Source organism: Nyctibius grandis, chromosome 8 (assembly GCF_013368605.1).
Source record: "Nyctibius grandis isolate bNycGra1 chromosome 8, bNycGra1.pri, whole genome shotgun sequence".
NCBI lineage: Eukaryota > Metazoa > Chordata > Aves > Nyctibiiformes > Nyctibiidae > Nyctibius > Nyctibius grandis.
Window position 1 is genome coordinate 17,164,773 of NC_090665.1, and position 20,761 is coordinate 17,185,533.

The following is a 20,761-nucleotide window of genomic DNA, read 5'->3' on the forward strand; positions in this document are numbered from 1 at the left end:
CATGCACTGAACTTAATAGGAAACAATGAAGACAGTCAACATAAAAATCCTTAAGAAGATAACGTCAGAGGAGACATTTATATTTTAAAATAGAATAGAAAAATCAATGAAGTGCATGAAATGAGAAAGGTGATCATGGTAAGAAATGTTCTACTTATAATGGAGGGTTTATTTCTCTGAAAAGAAGTTCTGTTCTCATACAACTGGCTCATCAGCTCCACTACTAGGAACGATGAGATTATTGCAAGCATTTACATACAGAGTGTTGATTAGGTATGGCTGCATGCACATTAAACCAAAAAAGAGAATATTGTAGCAGCTGCGTTTAAAAACTAGGGCTATCAGGTTTATTCACCCGTAAAGCTAATCACTGATCGACTCAAATACATCCATGCTGCACAACAAATGCAGTCAACACATACGAACAACTTTTACTCCAGTTCTGAGTTGCATCATCAAACCATGGTGTTATATAATTTTGATGCTGTAAATGAGGATTTTAACATTTAATATTTTGTGTATATTTACACCTCTATTCTGGGAAATATAGTGGGATCACATTCTTACTCTAATGACCACTTCAATCTGATCTGTCTGGGAAGTTAGCTCTTCTGAAAGGACTGTCTTAACTAGAGGAATTTATGGCATCAGTTCCAGTGACAAACATGAATCAGAGAAAGGTTCCAGAATATGACAAGTATATTCTTCCTCTGTAGCTTATTATATGACATTTTAGATTTTAATTGACTTAAAAGTATTTCAGACCCACCACATGATTCCTATATTAGAACCATTCTGAATGAATAAAACTGTTCTGGTCACATTACAAACGCATTAAATACTTTACATTATCCACGGTCCCCAAAACTATCCGTAAGTAGTAAAGCTGAACACTTGAGTTATGAATATTCTAGTCATAGTCAACATAGTTGCAGTTCATGTAGTGAAGATGTAAATACCAAAATTATTTTCAAGTTTACATTTTGCTTCTTCAGAAGCAATAAACAGATCAGCTCTTCCAAATTTTACGTATCTTTCAACTAAATAAATTCCTGTATTACTTGTGCTTTTCTTCTAGTATTTCATACTTTTGTTAGAGACTTCTTATTTGCTGCTGTCTTGCAGTGTTCTGACCTGCTACATTTTTGTATCAGAAAATACAAAATTCTTGCTGATTGACCACAAGGCTTTACTATAACTTAAGAGACTAACAAAAAACCAAATGCTTGACTGTCAAAGTAAGAAGTTCAGGGCACAGCTTTGGATAAGACAAGAATTTTAACAATCCCCATAAGGTAACTGCAGATGTTAAGTATTTCACTCTGAACACCATTTTCAAAAGTTTTTAGAAAACACTTACTTGGAAATCTTTTGGCAGCCAGATGCCTCAAAGAATAAAAAACATCACACATTAAGGTAGGACAGCTTATACTTGACTGCACAATTTCACGGAATACTTTGTCTACATAATAGCGTAGATTTTCCTGCAATTATGAAAAAAAGGTATTTTTTCAGACCATTTTCAGACCATTAACATTTGCATTTCAATGTTTCTTTCCTGAAGACAAACATAACACAATTCCTTTTTTTAAAACACTGCCTGACTATTCAATTATGTATTTTAGTACACTGCATATTTTAAAAGCCTCGTAATATTTATATGGGATTACTAGTGTTAAAAGATAGTTTAATGATATTCACTTACATTAAAGTACATAAGCAGTGGTGGCAATATACAGCTATCTATCAAAACCCATTTTTGTAGTTTAACAACAACATGTTACAAGGAAGGAACGCCTCCCACGCACACCCAGTGAATGTTAATTCAGTTTGTTGCAGCTACTATTGCCTTAAATGTTATCCTCTGGTAACAAGCAAGTGGCAAGCAAAACTTCAATAAAAAGTGTTTAAGCAGTCCTAATTAGCTACTTCATCATCTAGATGCTGAGTACAGAACATCAGGAATCACAACACCCAACAAATTGGTAAGGATGACTGTAATCCTCTGTTTAGCTTCTCCTCCCCATCCCATTTTCCACTGAACTTTCCCTTTGCTTTTTTCATAAACAGGGATAAGAAAATATAACTTTTCCTGTTTACTCTGGAATCAGAGATTTATACTGCTACCACAAGTTACTCCTTTTCCATTACATGGAGTTGCTTTTTAAAATGTTTTCCTATCAGGTTTTGAGAAAGTTTAAATTCGGAAAAACAGATCAGGAAACTCACCATATTAACTTCTACATTATCCCCTTCTCTTAATTTGATGGGATCTATTTCACAGGGTTTAGGAGACTCGCATATCTGAAACAAACAAACAAAACTATAGGAGTTCAATTTTTCAGACAGAAAGCATGGAAATGCACCTACTTAAAAACATATTCTGTCCTAGATTTAGGGGTAAAACTCTGCACAGGTTCTAACAATCCATAACAGCATGCAATATTCACCCTCACATTTGTGTGTGCCTTTTTACATGGATGTAAATCCATGTGTTAGAAACTGGAGCAACTGTCATTGTTTACTTTCAAGCATCTGGAACATAAGTAACAAAAAGCAGTTCCTCCCATTAAACTTAACCAATTATTGCTCAATTTAACTTTCCTCTACAACTGCCCCCACCGAGTGATTCCTACCACAGAGTGAGCTGTAAGAAGAATGCCTATGAAAGAGACGATACCCCAGGGGGCTAAGTGTCCTGAAAACAGTTTCAGGAGGATAACCTACCTCATCAATAACAGATTTCAAAGTAACCTTTAGGTAGTGCTTCCCCACTATTTTCATCATTTCATCTACACACCGAGTTGCTAAGGAGTTGCCTCTGAAGATTGTGTTTGCTTCTCTGTAAGAAAATAATTTATTTTACTTTAACACAAAAAAATAAGAAGCTCAGTTACAAAATCTGATTAATACTTTATGTTGCTATTAAATAATTAATTTTTTGAAATAATTTTTTCATACATTTCAGTCAGGAACTCCAGAACCTAGATACCCAGCTTGCAATGGCACTCAGGAACAGAAAAAGAATAAACAAGAATATTATTACAGCTATTACCAAAACCAGGAACATAAACCATAAGGAAAAGCCTAAGAAATTGTAGACAAAGTTGTAATTCAGTGCTGAATGTGCGAAAGAACAATTGGAGAAAATTCCAAAATAATGACTTGTACCTCACCAATATACAATTCTCCCTCCCGTAGTCCTGGTGAAAAAAAATCTTAGAGCTACAATAAATAGCATACTGCTACACTACACTGATAAACTCAGACACTTAAAACAAAACATATTTACTCTAGGGTTATGGTTTTTATTCATTACAGCTGTTGAAGAAAACTGAGAGTCAGTTGTGCAAAGTAATCTTTCTAATCTGAGAGATTTAGTTTAATCTTTCTTTGTTACAGTTCAATGTTAACAGAAAGGAATGTGTGAACTAAAATGCAGTTTAGAAAATTATTTTCCATGAGCCACCTCTTTCTACACAGTTAAATTGTTTCACTTTACTTAAATCTGGAACAAGTCAGCTTTGAAATGAACCATCCTGTGGTGACAAAATCCCTTCCACATCTCCACAGGACATGACTTGGCACCTCAGTGACCATCACTCAGGTCTACTTCATTTCGCTCCTAACCACAGAGCTGCAAATTCACAGGCCATACACTGCTACTTGGAAAAGCTCCTGTGCTCGCTACTTTTAAGGTATGTAGGAGGACACGTACTTACTTACAAGGCATCTTTGCAGAAAAAGAGTACCCCTCATTTAAGTCACATATTAAAGGAAACAGGATAAGATTCTCAGCAATTTAAAAAATGTTAAGTACCAATCTAATGACCAGTAAAATTTGAAGAGTGGCCAAATTATGACATTTTAAAATAAAAACTATGTGCTCTTAGACACAACTCTAGACTGCTAGCTTGCAATGTTTAGCTGTATACTAGCTCCAAGAAAATCTTACAAAATTTTACCAAATAGCACACAATCATTAACTCCTACTTCAAGCTTCAAAGTGATTTTAATGAGTGTTTTTATAAACTAGCAATAAAAGATTAATGTCTTTACAGAATCACAGAATGTTAGGGATTGGAAGGGACCTCGAAAGATCAGCTAGTCCAATCCCCCTGCCGGAGCAGGATTGCCTAGACCATATCACACAGGAACGCGTCCAGGCGGGTTTTGAATGTCTCCAGAGAAGGAGACTCCACAACCTCTCTGGGCAGCCTGTTCCAGTGTTCAGTCACCCTCACCGTAAAGAAGTTTTTCCTCAAATTTAAGTGGAACCTCCTGTGCTCCAGCTTGCACCCATTGCCCCTTGTCCTGTCAAGGGATGTCACTGAGAAGAGCCTGGCTCCATCCTCTTGACACTTGCCCTTTACATATTTATAAACATTAATGAGGTCACCCCTCAGTCTCCTCTTCTCCAAGCTAAAGAGACCCAGCTCCCTCAGCCTCTCCTCATAAGGGAGATGTTCCACTCCCTTAATCATCTTCGTGGCTCTGCGCTGGACTCTCTCTAGCAGTTCCCTGTCCTTCTTGAACTGAGGGGCCCAGAACTGGACACAATATTCCAGATGCGGCCTCACCAGGGCAGGAGAACCCCTCTCGACCTGCTGACCACACCCCTTCTAATACACCCCAGGATGCCATTGGCCTTCTTGGCCACAAGGGCACACTGCTGGCTCATGGTCATCCTGTTGTCCACTAGGACCCCCAGGTCCCTTTCCCCTATGCTGGTATCCAACAGCTCTGTCCCCAACTTGTACTGGTACATGGGGTTGTTCTTGCCCAGATGCAGGACTCTACACTTGCCCTTGTTATATTTCATTAAATTTCTCCCCGCCCAACTCTCCAGCCTGTCCAGGTCCCTCTGAATGGCTGCGTAGCCTTCCGGCGCATCAGCCACTCCTCCCAGTTTTGTGTCATCAGCGAACTTGCTGACAGCGCACTCTAATCCCTCATCCAAGTCATTAATGAATATATTGAATAGAACTGGTCCCAGAACCGACCCTTGCGGGACTCCGCTAGACACAGACCTCCAACTGGACTCTGTCCCATTGACCACCAAAGTCAGTTTTACATAATGAGAGAAAGAAATTCAACACGCTTACTTATCAGTGTTGTATCATGAAGCCCTTTGAAACACTAAGAATAATTTTAAAAGGCATGACATCACTAAACATGAAATACATACTGGGTGTCCTTCAGATCTAGTTCTGCCACTGCAGCAATAAATGGAACTAGCTTATGGTGGTGTAGCAATAACCGTACAAGAGGCAGAACAGCATCGTACTTGTCTCGACAAACTTCACTCAGTATGTAGACAGCAGATGCAGAAATCGGCTGTGAGAAAGCAGAATATGAAATCATGAGTGAAGTAGTTAAATGTTCTTCATGTATCTGGCAAAGTACAGCTCAAATCTAACAAGACTATAGACATAGGTTTCAACATTTGCTGTATAACATGGCAATTAAAAGTTGCCATTCTACAGAAATACTTAATTGAAAATTGATATTATCTACTCTATACTTGACACTTAAGAATGAAATTCAACATCTACTCACCCTTCTCATTCTCCATAAAAGGTTACAGTATGGCTTTCTCACAAATCCAAGTAAGAGGCAGTAAGCAATTGCTTTACTATAATGTCATGTATCTTTGTAGGACTTTAAAACTATAATCAGAGTTAAATTAAAATACAGTTCTCACACTTCTGAAGTGTCTGTTGACATTCTACACTTGGGAATTTCAATACAAAAACTGATCAAGTTATTTCATTTAAGTAAAAAAGACAGCTGCTGACTGCTGCTAGCTACATACTCAGCTCTTCCTAAATTCCAGTGAAGTAGTATTTGAATATGGGCTAGCAAAAATTTTAGTCACAATCTGCATCCTCTTTACCTTTCTTCTCCTCTGTCAGTACTTTACCAACACTGAAGTGAAGAAAGGCTATAAAAGACCTAGGAATGTAAAGTCTGGTTACTGTAATTTGATTTCTGTCTCAATGCCATGCTGACCATCTACCACACTTCCCTCTTTGTCACCATGTCCACGTGAGAAATCCAGTCATGCTGATTAACATACTGTGGTAGACAGAAGCCGTTCAGAAGAAGTGGAATTAGAAATCAGTTCTGAAGTAGACCATTTTTCGTAAAGGTGATTATCTGCCTCTTCAGTGCCAATAATGCCCCGGAAAACCGTTAAATCCAGGGGGCCAATAGCAGCCAGTGGGAAAAGACAATGTTGAAAAGAGCAATCAATGAGAAGAAAGTATTTTCTCTCTTCTAGTCACACAGCACAGGTTTTTTCACTGTCTCTGATGGTTCTTCTAAAGTAAGAAAAAAATCTTGGTATTTTGGAGAAGTAGTAAATGCTCTACAAGCTGCTCATCTGATTGTGACAGAATTCATGCAAAGGAACAAAAAAAATTCTCTAGATATGTATAATTCACATGGTCTCATGCAGGACTGCATAATTATTTGAAGTATTCAATTTAAAAGACATTTTCAACAAAAGTACCTGAACATCTGGTGATTTTAGCAGCAAGTTTCTTAGAGAAGCGTAGTATTCAGATGGAAGCACACAGTCTTCAGTATAACAGATATTTAATCTAAGTGATCCCAAATCATCAGTTTTAGAAGACTTGTTTCCATTTTCTCTTGGTTGAAGTAAGTACCTGAAAGCAACAGGGCAATTCTAAAATATAAGATTCACATTTCATTAATTTGACTAATTCCACAACAAAGTGAAGTATCACATTTAATTATTTCAGTATACATAAACTGAGTCTGCAAAGTATATTAACAGACACAAACCTCTCTATCGATGCTTCAAGTGAACTGGACATGAGTCAGGTCAATTCAAAAAGCTATACGAACACAATACACTGGTACTGAGTGCATGCTAATATAACCTTTCTTTTAGCAGGTTGTTAACGGAGGCATGTCATGATGTTAATATGGTCATACCACTTTTCATCAGTTCAGAGCACTGACAGAACAAGCCTGTGCCTGCAATACACAGTGTAAAAAATGGAAAAAACTGACACATACATTTATGTTTAGGATCACATTCAAACACTAAGACTAAGAATCAGAGTTCAACTTCAATACATCCAAGACACTTGGAGCCTGAGGTGGGCACGTGGAGCAGAGCCATAATGGTTCCCGGCCAAGACCTGTGTTCCATTTAGTTCCTATTTATCCACCTCCTTCCTACGTGTTTTCTACGTGGATATGTGAGGGCTTCCTCCACTCTTTTCTCTGTACTGAAAGGTGCACTAAAAGCAGAATATTTTACACACTTTGAGGCATTCGAATCTGTTGTACTCATCACTTCCTGCCGCTAAGCATTTGGGACAGTAAAGGGGCTAGAGATGGGCTCCTGTTTGCAAGAACTTCAGAAGGGAGGTTGCTGCTATGTTATAAGCAGAGGTCTTTCTTTCCTGAATTCCCTTCATACCTTACACTTCCAGCTTTTAAACTTCTGTGCCTCCTCCCCTGAAATGACATTGGGTTGGTTCCAGAACATACTTCCTGAACCTCCCCAAGGAGGGGCGGGGGGGAAGCCATACTTAGTGATTATTTTTAAATAAACCCTTCATCAGTCATTCTGGAAGTCTGAGTTAGGAATCTAATGACAAGTGATGCAATTCTGAGAAGCTCCAGGTTTGCTGGTTAGGCTGAAAAGCATACACACATCACTAAAATCCAGCAAGCTGACTGGAAGATAATTACGCTCAGTCTTCCCTTTCTTCACTCTCTGCACTTGTCCCTCAAACGCACGAACTATTCTGTGGGAGTGGGCAGACTGGGGGAAGAAAAGAGCTAAAAGTACCCCCAGCAAGTTTCATTTATTGAGCGGGGAAACTCTCTAGAAAGACGTTTTACCTAGATTAGAACAGAAAGACATTTTAATGGATAGTTAGAATGAAACATATCCTTTGCAAAGAAGATCTGCAAGACAGAAGCAAATTCACTTCTGAGCCACCATTTCTCACCATGCTTGAAAGGAATCATTTCTTAGCACCTTCACAGGAACTTTAATTTCTCCTAGAAAGACGTCTTGTACCAAATTTCCATTATTCCATAGGTCAACCCTGAAAATAAGAACATTGCTCAGGTTTTTTTTTCTACCAGAGAGAAATAAAAATCTTCAAGTTAGCAGTAACTGCCTTACAGCAATAATTCACATGCATGCAGGCAGGAAATGTTAGAAATCTCACTCCATTCGAATTAAATCAAGAAGAATCAAATGAGTGGCTTATTAACCCATGAAGAACAGATAAAAAAACAAACAGTGAGTTAGACTCGCAGACCTTGCATCAGTAAATAATAGTGGTATTGGCAACATATATGTATTCTGAGCAGTCTCCACCCCCAAAACTGTGCACATTTCTTCTCAGGTAATTCAAGTGAACTTTTTAACCGATATATTTACATATCCCTATCGAATTGCTAAAATCTGGCACACTGCAATGCCACACCAACACATGCGCTTGTTTTCCAAACAGCAGCTCGTATGCTTACAACCTCAAAAGGAATCACAGACTCCAGACATGCACCTTGGGTTTCTTCTATTACTTCTTACCTCTCTGACATTTCTGACAGACAGCAGTTGTTAAGAAGAACAAAAAAAATTAATACTAGATTTGCTGGGGCATGACTATTTTTTCTAAATATATTTGCATCTATAATGAAATATACAATTCTAATTAAGATATTCATCAAGCTAATAGTTAAAAATGCACATACCAAATTAGTTCTATAATGGCTATTAAAACTAACCACTAAATTCTTCTTCTGAAGCCTGTTAGGAAATATGCCAGCATATGCTAGCCTCGAAGACTTTTTGTCATTCATCGGATCTGGTGCATGTATGTGCATGAGCACAATAAAGAAAAGAAACTGAGTACAGGGGCTCTCAACTGTTCTAACTACATAGCAAAAATACAGATAGATCTATTCTAAGGGTAAAGGAGCAGAAAAGGGGAATATATTTTGAAGTATTTGCATTTACAAGGAAAAGATGCAACACAAATGTTCCTCTATGAAGCAAGTTCCTCTCATACCTCTTTACTCACAGGCATAGGAAACAAGTTTAGGCTGCTAGATACACTCTACCACTATTTACTTAAAAAAAAAACTCCCTCATTTTCAGTAAGAAACAAACTAAAAAAATTTGAGTCATTCTGTATGTCAGAAGGATCTTCTCTAAAAGTCTGATCAGTAATTCTCTGGACTTACACTAAAATAGAACACTTCTTTATTGTCTTGATGATAAAATATTATGATTTATTAATGATAAAATAAATAACTTTCTAATCTACATAACTTACCTGACTTCTAGTTTCTCAATATCTTCTTCTTCCACCTGAAACTGGGACTTTTTCGTGTAACTGCTGGACCTGGTTACCTGGAAGTAAATTCCTCCTATTATCACACTTTCTCCTGTTGTATTATGGATGTCAAAAAACAAAGAAAACCCTGCCTCTTTAACACTGATAAATAGTTACTGTTCCTTCCAAAAAGGAAAAAGTTCAATTCACCAAACAAACTGTCTTTTGACAGAAAGCAGGTGAAAAATGGGTCAAGATGGGTTCATGATGGAACCTGATGAGGGCTACCTGATATCTAAGGGAATTATAGTATAGATCTATTAGAAAAAGTAAGAAAGAAGCATGACATGAAACTAGCAAGAATTTATTTGGTTTCAGCATGAGCCCCAAGAAAGTATTAAAGTTAGTTCTGAGATGTTTAAGGAAAGAATAAGTAAGAAGTCCACTCTTCTTGTCCTAGTTATACCACAATTGTAACCTCTTATTTTAATTTTCCTCATTTCTTGACTGATTGCATTCTCAGTTTAACTCCAATAAATCATAAGTCATAAAGTTATCAGAGTGCTTTGGATAACATTTTTATCCTAGTATCTTACTTCCTAAGTAATTACACTCAGTATCTTGAGCAGGTCAACTGAAACACATGCCATCCGTTGACACTCTATATGTAAGTATGAAACAATTTCCCACTGAAGTCCCACAGCAGGACCACGATCTATATAAACACAGTAAATTATAATACATTTGAAGCACATGTAATAGTTGTACTACTTTCAACTCTCAGCTGAACAGTATAGTATGCTTACATGCAAATGTATTTTTTATTACAGAGGCAAATCAGATGAAAAGCCAAACTCATAATTTCGTTATTGTAGGGTAACTCATATAGAATTTAAATAAAATCATAAATAACAAAAAGTTAACATGGTTTTTAATAAAATAATAAAATTAGGCTTCATTTGGTATAATCGTTACATTGTTTTATTAAAGAGATACATTGGGGCTTTTTTTTAGCTCAATGTTCTTGAAAATATTTAAATCTAATTCCACAGGATAGGTTAAAGTTCTCTCAGAACTCCTGATGGCAACAGATGCTATATGAAATGATTCAAGATGATGAATTACCTTCATATATGTTCTTGTGAGGGTCATTTTTCACATAGCAATTGAAGGGGAATGCTATTGTTTGGCAGCCCCCATAAATTTAAGTATGTCATTCACTTATATTTGAGAGGCTAGTAAAAGCTCTTCAATTTGCTTGAAGAGAGCTTTCTGTGTTAGGTACTGCTATGCAGCTTGCTTAAAAATATTGCATAAAATAGATAAACAGGCAGAATACCACACAAAAAGTTACCTCAAAATAAAATGTTTCGTTAAACTGCGGATTGCTTGTTTTCTTCTTTACTTTGGTCTTCTTTTGGTCATTCCTGTTCCAATGTGGTAAAATTTTTACCATAGACAACTTAAACACACAATTATAAAGACATTCTATTGTCAAGAAGGACCCATGCATTTAAGTTAAAACATTTTTTGTCATTTTAGAGATCACTTTGATCAATGAAGAAAATCTTAAAATTAGTTCATCTTCACAATATAGTTTGAAAAGTTAAAATTTCAAGTGCTGTATCTAGTTAATCATGCATCTGTCCAGTCCAAAGTTTCTACTTCATTTCACAAACAAGTATAACTTACAGATATCAAGTAAAATATATCAACGATTTCTGAAGCATTTCAAACTTAAGTCTGCAGACAATTTCTTTACCACTGCTTGCAGGTTACGAGCACAGTTTTCCTCATCTTGTTCAACTGCCAATTTCTGGTTTTCCCATCCTCTTTTGTTGGGGAAATACCCACTACTTCTTTACAGACAGAGGCTTACATCAAGCCACTGAATGTTTTCCTTGGAAGGAGCCGCTGCTAATGCTAGATGCTAAACAGCATAGGGTCAAACAAAAAAATTGCTCCTCACTCCCTTGTGTTTTATAATTTTTTAAAATTTTGCACATTTTATAAAAGAATAGTCTTATTTAGTTAGTAAAGTGCTATGATAGTACAAAAATGCTTTCTAAAAGAAACAAATATAAAATGTGGGGGAAAAACAGATGAGGGAGAAGACAAATTGTCCTAGACATCAACTAACTGTTTTCAGGCACTGGCCCTATAAATATTCCCATCATGGTACATGAGTCACACATGCATGAGATTGGAAAATCTTAATGAGGAACTTCTGTCAGATTTGCACATATATTCCCATACCAAGAGGGTAAATAGTGTCAGACCAACATTCACCCAGTTCCAACTGTATCACAGGACTCAAACAGGAAATATATGTCAATTTACCTTCTTTGTCAATCAACACCATGCTTCCTAGGTATAATGGTTGAATCTCCCTAGTCCCCTTGTAAAAAACCCCACCCAACCAAACCAAACCAAAAAAACACCCACCAGATAAACCTCAATCCAAACCTAAAAAATGTGATCATGTATTACCAAGTAGGAAAAAATGCCCCATTCACTCAGAGCTTACTCAGGGACAATCCTTCCAAAGTCTTTAAAACATGCAAGTTTACTAGAAGACATGGTGGTACTATGCTCACAGTAGCAATTCTTCAGTACTAGAGAAAGTAGATGGACTTAGGTTTGATGTTGCATAAGAGAAACAACTGAAATCTTGCTTACTTGAGATGTTATCGGGCAAGGACTTACAGATAGTGAATGTGTGGGATATGAGATTTTTCTTAAATAAAAAAAACCCCAACAGTTATTCAGGATTACCAATCCAAAAAAAAAAGGAGACAGTTAAACCTGTGGGGACTTTGAATGGAGCATCCTGAAGGTGCTGGCATTAGAAAGGTCTCACCAGAACCTCCACACTCGCTTGCTTCCTCCCAATTGCCAAACATTTGCTGCAAAGCAGCTCATGCATTAAGAAAAACAGGGAACAGAAGGCGGCCAGTGAACAATTGACTATAATCGTCCCATGCAGGAATTTGACAAAAATTAGTAGTAAGTACAGTGCAGATATCAAGAGTCCAGTACAAAACCCAAGAATAAAGAAAGAACTGAGTGACAAGTGGTTCTTGACTAGTGCAGGCCGTTTAGACAGACCAAACACCTTCACAATCTTGAAAGTATGGTAGTGAAGGGAAGAGTACAGTAACTATGGAAGATGTGGTGTACACAGAAAACATTTTAAGATTTTCCTGTATTTTAAAGCTTTTGCTTAAAACCTATGACTTTCTTTTCCAGTTTAAGATCACAACATTTTAGATTCATTGATTTTATACTAAAATGTTACCTGGAAGGCCCCACAAGTGAGACTGTTGCATAAGGGTCACAATTCTGTCCATTTATAAGAGGCAACCCATGGCACTCCTTTATGCTACAAGGAAAAGGCAATCAATAGATCAGTGAAGCAATGTCTTTGGCTTAAAAAAAATAAAACCAAAACAATCTTTTCTTTTTTAAAAGTTTTTTTTTTAAGTCCTGCTGTATTACACACTAATATATACATTGATACAATGTAATGTATGTACATGAAGTAGATCATAACTACAGATCTCTGGATGGTAATACAAGGTAATACTCAAGTGTACAGTCAGACTTGGGGGGCTCTGTGAGAACAAAATTCTTGGAATTGCTTTGATAAAAGACATTGCAGTATCACACACGCATGGCAAAATCCTAAGTAAAACAAACTGCTATGTTAGGGGAAACTGTAGACTTCAGTCTTTTAAAACTTTTAAATTTGATTTCTCAAGGCCCACAAAAAGCTATTTGGCCTCATCCACATGGCAGCAACTACATTTGGAAGGCATTAAAATGGATTTAAATATTTTGTTTTGGCTAAACTACATTCCAAGTTGAGTAGGCTGAGAAATGCAAAGTCATATCCTGAAATGTTATTTAAAATTAAGCATCCACAGCTATTAGTATGTAGTCCTAGCATGTCTAGGTTCCATCCATACTATTCATCCACAAAGAGAAAACCAGTTTAACTTTGAAATAGTGTTTATAGTTCATTTTCAAACTCTTTTCACAATAATGCATGATCAGGGTTAATTGGTCCTTTTAAAAATACTGTTTTCTTCCACAATTCATACATTAAGTTGTAAGTCGGTGTTTAACAGGTACATAGGCACACTGTTCACCACTCCTCATGCAAAAGGGTCGGGACGGTTAGAAAGTAATGCTCGTGGGGACAGACACACATTTTCTGGACCTTTTCTGAAGGCTGCAATCTTTGTGAATCACTGCAGCAGCAACACTACTAGAAACAGAGCTGGGTCAGCAAGCTGACTAACCTTCAGATGCTGCCCACATGTAAGTATTAATTAAAAACAGCTGGAACAACAGAAGTAAAGCAAAACAGTTTGTAAATTTACAGCAGAAACTAGACTTTCTAGCAAAATGATGCAAAATGATGCAAAACGATGCTCTAATGTAGCCACGTACACTGTAGTATTTACTAAGTCCAGAAACATTCAGCAGATTACAAAATTTCATAAACAAGACACAAATGAGATCTGAATGTTATATTCCTGCTCTCTCTTTTTAAAATAATCTGTTTTTAAATAATGTACTGCAGGAATTTAACTAAATTAATGCAAGTAAGTTTTGGTTGCCATAATTAGCCAGTCTGAACAAAATCCACAACCTGTGTAACAAGGAGAAAACAGACTTCTCTGCTCTAAATTCATATAAATAATCAAGGAAATGTTCTAATACTATACTGTGAAATAGTAAGTTGTGCAGATCCAAGTTAAAGTTACATAGCAGCAACAGTAGCTACACATTGTTAAGTAAATGCTTTCTGTACTGTAGAAAAAGTGTGTTAAAAGAATAACAAGAGCTGCAAACTCAAACACAAGTGGGGAAACAACAGACACTAACACTCCTGCACCGCCTCAAAACTCCACCCTCTTTGGAGTATGCAGGATTATAAACCAGATGGTATTTTCCCCCCCAAAAGTCCCTTTGTCTTAGCCAGTTCAGGGAACATTTAGTGCTGAACCACTGCACAATCATTTGTTATTTTTCTTCCAGTTTTCAAGCACATGGCCTTCAGCATTTCAATAATTTTTGAATCACAATGAACCCTACAGTGATTTCAAACCCACCATTTAAATGGGTTCTTGAAACATCCAGTTGTTTCATAAGCTTTAATTGATTCCTCCTCCAACACACACATGACATAGAAGAGTGGCGATAAAATTAAAGTGTCTAGACTTTTCAGTCGTTTGGGGTATCTGATTTGAGGCAGCTAGGGCTTGATTCTTTCAGCCTATCAGGCATTTTGTAGCACTAAACAGACTGTCTCTGCAGCTCCCAGAGATTTTCAGTTTCAGGTGTTAAGTGCTGAGTGTACCTATAAGTTAGCCTCTACTTGAATCTCATAGGAAATTCACAGCAGATGGATCAAGTCAAACTTACCTGGATAGAATTCAACTATTTTAACAAAAACACCACAATTTCTCTTTCTACGGCCTGTGTCATGTTCACCAAGCTCCTGGATTTCTCTAGCAAACAGATACAAGTCCTACAGAAAGCAGTTTCTTTCCCTGTATATGAAGTTTCTCACTCCTTCCCTGATCACTGCATGAATGACCTGCATACTTGACATATTGATCCTGTGGGAAAACGTGTATTATATCAACAAAAACTGATCACAATGCCCTACTTTTAGTTACAGAAACAGCTTGTTCCAGCCCCCCCCGCCTTCTTACATCTTGACCGCAACATACACAAACTAAAGCAAGGCTTGTTTGTGATTTCCTGCAAGCTGAAAAACATTTTACTGACAACTACACAGCCTTGCAGCAGAACTAGAATCTCCGGATTCATCATACAGATCTGTCACTTCAAGCTGATTTCATGCTCCAGTCAGTCTCCCTGTGTGGGCAGTTCCAGCATTCCCTTTTCATCTCCTGCCCAAGTCCCAGTTCTGTCGCCAGCAAGGCCTACCTAGCTTAGACAGCCTACCCTCTTCCAACAATACCCCAGTCCCCCTGACCATCAACTCCTAATATTCCCAAATCTTTCCTTTTCAGACCCATCAGGCCTAAGGATTTGCTCCCCATTTATCTCACCTCCTCCCCTTCCATCTCTCACTCTAGCCAGCCTTAACCATCCCTCAGCTCTCCAGTGCCCACCTGGAGCCTGCTTTAGGCACATTATCTGCCAGCACAGCTCAGTCAACTGAACTGCACCGAAATGGCAGATCCTCCTCCGTCTCTTACACTCCTGCCTTGCCTCTACCACCTACTGTGATTCTGTTCACTAACCTTGCAGAAAGCTATTTACGTTTCGAGCCAGTTTTCAGTCAGTTTGGCAACCTGAATTAACCTAGTCACGCAGAAGATCTCACAAGCCCCAAAGGCAGTGCAAGGCAAGCAGCCGTTAAGGGTAGGAAGCCATTACATCAACTCAGCACTGTCAAACGGGACTGTTACTCCCTATACACAAGACTGAATTACTGCAGATAGTTTTAAGCTACTGAACAAACAGCCTCCAGTAAACATGTTTAAACATTTTTGAAGATGTTTAAAGTGGCTCTATTAGAGTAGACTTCACAGAAACAGAAAAGCACAACCTCAACAAGTTTACCAGCTAGCAAATCTCACAGGAATACATCTTCATAAAAGTCTAAGCAATAGCTAACAGAAGGAATTTTGTTATTTTTCTCAAGCTACTGATCAGTTACGGTACAGTGTAAGAGATCTTTCAGTTTACATTAATTCTTCCTTCACATCTCAGTAGTCTGTTCTGCAAGAGGAGTTTCATACAGGAAATATGAGCCTGTCAGATACAGCTGGCATATATTCAGCTCTTAAGATGGAAATAAGCCCTTAAAATACACAGCCCACAATAAACCCCCTTAATGACTGAGGGACTCCACCTCCACCATTCAAATCAACTGAAGTTCTCCAAATGCAGAAACTAAGTAACTGCAAATACTAACAAATTAGTATTTGTACACTTCCTAAGAATTGTTACGTGCCCTAGAACGACTTCATGCAAGCAGAGTACAAACGGGACAGTAACAAACTGACCCGTCTACTTAGGATAGTATAGTGTATAATTTATTTTGAAAAGTAAGTGCAAAAAAAAGACAAAATCTAGCTGTAATAAGCCATTTCTGGGCTTTCAAGTATTCACATTGTAAATAATGTGAAGTCATGCCAAACACAGAGAAGGCAAGTACTACCAGCCAATAGCCTAATTTGGCAAGAAATTGTTCAAGTATCATCTATTTCAGCAGCAGCAAATATGCAAACAATGGTCACGCAAACTTGTTTTTACAGACTCCCAGAAAGGAGAGCTGCAAGCATATATTTTTGAAATGTGCTACTATACATGCCATTGTGGTTTTGAAAAAAAGAGCCCACAATGAGTCAGCTGTTAATCTCTTGCATTATCTTTTTCCCCTCCTCATTCACACATTTGAAAAGGAAACAACTAGAATTGGAGACAAAACAAAATTTTAATTCAAAAACGGTCTGTGGGTGTATCTGCATGAAATTTAACAGCAAGTTTCCAATTAATACAAAAATTATGTGTAAAATCAGGGCTTAGCCCACTGTAAGTGGTCTCGAAGACAAACCTTGACCAAAGGAAGATTAACTTTATGCTTGTATTTCAAAAAAGTTGTAAGGGCTTCATTGATATAAGATAGGCAATTACAAGTCTTAATTTGACTTTCCTCCAGGGAAAAAAGTATTTCAATATCATGTTTTTAGAATGCTTATACAACCTGAAAGCCCTAGCTGGCTTCAGAAAGTCTCACCTTAAGAAAATTGGCCATCATTTTTTCCTCCCCTGCCCAGCATCAAGACCAGATCAGTCAGTTGTGGTATATCTTGTACATGGCCACTTTTTGTCAACTTGAGTAAAAGAAGGAAACTTCCACTTTTTAAGTGAGGGGTTTTTTTGACTGTTATCCACAGCTTTGCCTATACATAGTTTGCGATATATTAATATTTATCCTTCCCCAAGCTTACTTCCCTAACATAAAGTTGGGGAATAGAGCCTTAATAAAGATCTAAATTAAAAACAAAACGCGAAGGAGGTGGGTGGGGTCACAGAGGACAAAAAGAAAGAAACAGGAGGAATAGCATTCCTGGTTTCATTATACAACAACTGACCATCCCTTCGTCATATGCAGCAACACTTATCTTTCTAAAATCACATGTTCTTTTCCCAACAACATCTTATTTGGAAAAGTTGGTTTTACTATACATACTCGCATGAGAAATGAAGCCTTCCTCCCTCTCACAGTAGCTGTAAGAGGCTAACACCATCAGCAGCTCTGTTGTCCCAATCTTTAACTCCTAAAAACTGCCTCCTACTGCTTCCTACCTTCAGTTTTTACATCAATCCTCATAATAAAATCCACCTAGAAGACCAGCTTCTACAAGTATGTCTACAGTACCAAAATAATATGAAACCATATCCTAGTCAGGTCTAATCCTATCAGTTCGGTTCAGCTGCGAACAAAAAGGTGACAGGGGACTCCAGATAATGCTCCCTTGAATTACTTGCTATTGTCTGTGTGCTTAACATAATCTTGATCTTGTTTGTGAAAGTTATAGCTACTATTTTTCTTTTTTTTAGAACTTCTGGGCTTTCAGGGAATACATGGTAGAAATCCGTTAGAAACTTATCTATGCACCATAGCCAGCAGAAGTGTCTAGAATCCCCTTATCCTACAAAACATCTAACTGGTGAAGGTTTAAAAGCTTCCCTGTCTCTTTACATTGAGACACCATTAATTTCAACATGAAGTAAAATACAGCTGTGAAAGGCAAGTATTATAGTTGGTATTTTAAGAATTATTTTTTCCACAATTTTTTTTCTTTGGCCAACACTTTTTCAGTTTTGGACAGATCAAGAGGAGGCAGGGACAGAAATAGACATATAGGCCCACTCTTTGTCTTTTTTTACTCAATCACAGCTCTGCTACTTCCTATCTTTCAGCTTTGTTAAAGGAGTTACTAATACAATGACTTCTCAGGGCCTGGTGACTAATAAAACAGCAGTAAGGGCATCACTGACTAATTATCCTCAGAAATTTACAAAATAAGTAGACTTTCAAAGACTTGAAATTTTCTATTAAAGAATCTCACATGTATTTTCTGTAAGTTCCTCATGCTTTAAGATCAAAAGGGTCTCAAAAATACGCTCACATCCATTTCTATAATATTATATCCAGTGAGAGATTTCTTGTTTCTCATACTCTCACATATACATCCAAAAACAGATTTATGTACACTATACTACTTATACAGCAAATTATTTCAAGGTTATCAGCATGTGTGATAAAATACTACTAAACATTTTTAGTTTAAGGAACTAGTGCATTTCATAATCTCAGATGAAGACAAGACAAAAGTACTGATGTAATACTGCAGTGTTTAACGCACAATCCTCTCCCACGTGTCAGTGAGTGGGTGAGTACAGCAACCACCAGAGAACCCTGGCTTCCTTTTGATCATTTATCTCCCTCATAAAGAGATCCTAAGAGAGGGCACAGTGAGTAACTAACTTCCTACTCAAAACTGCAATCTGCAACAGTAACTTTCTAAAGCAACTTTTATTCATCATATGAAAAATCCAAACATGTTTTAAAAATTAAAAAAAAAAAATTAAAAAGTAATTAAAAAAAATAATAAAAAAAAATAAAAAAACTTAGACTAAAGTGCATGGATAAATGAAAAATTAAATTTAAAAAATAGACATCTATCAGAAAGTTAAATTGGGAATAAAACACAAAGTCATAAAGCTCCAACCAGCTTTTGGTGGTGAATAGTCCATGGCGGAAAAGCTGTTCTAATCCTGCCTTGTGCGGCAAAGTGGGATACAAAACTAAGAGCAGCAATGAACCAATGAACCAAGCTGCCACCCACTAGAAACACATTCAGAATTATCTTTAAGTTACAAACATACATTGATGTACCGCAAGTTTCCATATCTTACCTGAATTATCAGCCTGTAGTAGCCACTAAAGCATTACCAGTTTCACTGGCTTAGTTCTATCATAGAACTAGCTTCCCCTTTCATACCAAGTAAGTAACAGAAAAGCAAAGAGATTATTTTGCTAGGTCTTGCTCCAACTAAACTACTCATCTTGGTTTAGATAGTTGATTAAGAGAGAAAAAAATGTAATTTAAACTTCATAATGAAAATTACATTAGCGAAATTGAGAGTGTAATGGTCTCCCCCCGCTCTCTGGAACTGATCTGAACATGAAGTCACCAAGACAAACAGAAAACCACACACCATTTCCTTCCCTTGCAGTTTCACAATACAACCCTTTCTTTCATACTAAATTCTCAGAGAAGATTTAAAAAAACAAAAAGCCAAAACAAGAAGCCTCACCCTCTGAATAAATACATAAGTTACTAAACAATGTTGGAAAGTAAAATTAAAGAATCTTACTACCTTTTGAGGTTTTAATCTTAATTTTCCCTTAGTCTTTATAACCTCCCCTGTCTGTACCCTGTTCTTCCCATGGCCTATCCCACAACCTGTTAAGAGGCAAGTGCAGAAAAGCCTTTATTTCTTTCCAAAGCACTAAAAATAAAAAACTGCAGTAAGACTGGCTTGTTCCCCTGAACCTTACTCATGCTGAGAACGCAAAGAAGAGTCACAAGAGAACACTGTCAATCTCACTGAGTCTCTGGAAGTCATTGGTTTCCACTGGTCTGTTCAATGAAAGGGAACAGTCTCCCAGAGGCAACTAACATAGAAGGCTGTCAGACTCCTTCCAAAACAAAGGACAGGACTAGTTTCTAGAGAAACCAGTATCTTCTAGTATGCCCTTATCAGACAAACTTGTTACAAGAGTGTCAAAACATTTTTGTATAGTTGTATTTGCATTAGCTTCTTATCAATTTCTAGCCTTAAATGTATTGCTTAATAATGAATAAAAGGAAACAGAATGACCAGTGAAATTTTGGTCTGCTGTAACTACCATCTGTAAACTGCATATTCAGACTCGCAAGGCCATCACATAGGATCATTACCAAACACAGCTCTAAGAGTAACAATACAAGAGAACAGACTGGTTAGTATCTTCCAGTACATCTCATTCTGTGCTTTTTCTTTAATATTGGTGAAATTTGTCTTTTTTGAAATAACATATACCAGAAATTTACTGTTTTTATGAGGCTCTCTGACATGTTGTAATGCCGTTACACTTTGGAGTCAAAATTAAGTTTGGTAGTGAAAACTCCTTAAGTTGTTGCTAAGACATTTTTCTAAAATGTGGCAATGTTACGCTGCTCCAGAATGGCAACTCTTGTACTTTGCTCTTCTATAAACATTCCTTATCATGGTTAACCATGAGAAAGTAATTCTGAAGCAAAACTAAAAGTGGATTTTCACATACCAAACCAAAACATTACTACTGAAAAAGTTTCACACTGTTC

General features: G+C 37.2%; 1 protein-coding gene across 5 annotated transcripts in view; it reads right to left on the reverse strand.

The window, feature by feature from the left end:
* Positions 1 to 20,761, reverse strand: part of RASA2 (RAS p21 protein activator 2) — a 49,706-nt gene that overhangs the window by 9,841 nt on the left and 19,104 nt on the right. For 2 of the 5 annotated variants that reach the window (XM_068407008.1, XM_068407007.1), the window contains exons 6-14: positions 12,631 to 12,714; positions 10,687 to 10,759; positions 9,333 to 9,409; positions 7,995 to 8,093; positions 6,515 to 6,671; positions 5,189 to 5,337; positions 2,728 to 2,842; positions 2,230 to 2,304; positions 1,361 to 1,484 (exon numbers count right to left, since the gene is read on the reverse strand). In XM_068407008.1, coding sequence (XP_068263109.1) covers positions 1,361 to 1,484; positions 2,230 to 2,304; positions 2,728 to 2,842; positions 5,189 to 5,337; positions 6,515 to 6,671; positions 7,995 to 8,093; positions 9,333 to 9,409; positions 10,687 to 10,759; positions 12,631 to 12,714 — 953 coding nt within the window. Of the gene's footprint in view, positions 1 to 1,360; positions 1,485 to 2,229; positions 2,305 to 2,727; positions 2,843 to 5,188; positions 5,338 to 5,896; positions 5,924 to 6,514; positions 6,672 to 7,994; positions 8,094 to 8,584; positions 8,598 to 9,332; positions 9,410 to 10,686; positions 10,760 to 12,630; positions 12,715 to 20,761 lie in introns of those variants that run through there. The other 3 variants (XM_068407009.1, XM_068407011.1, XM_068407010.1) reach the window with 3 other exon arrangements.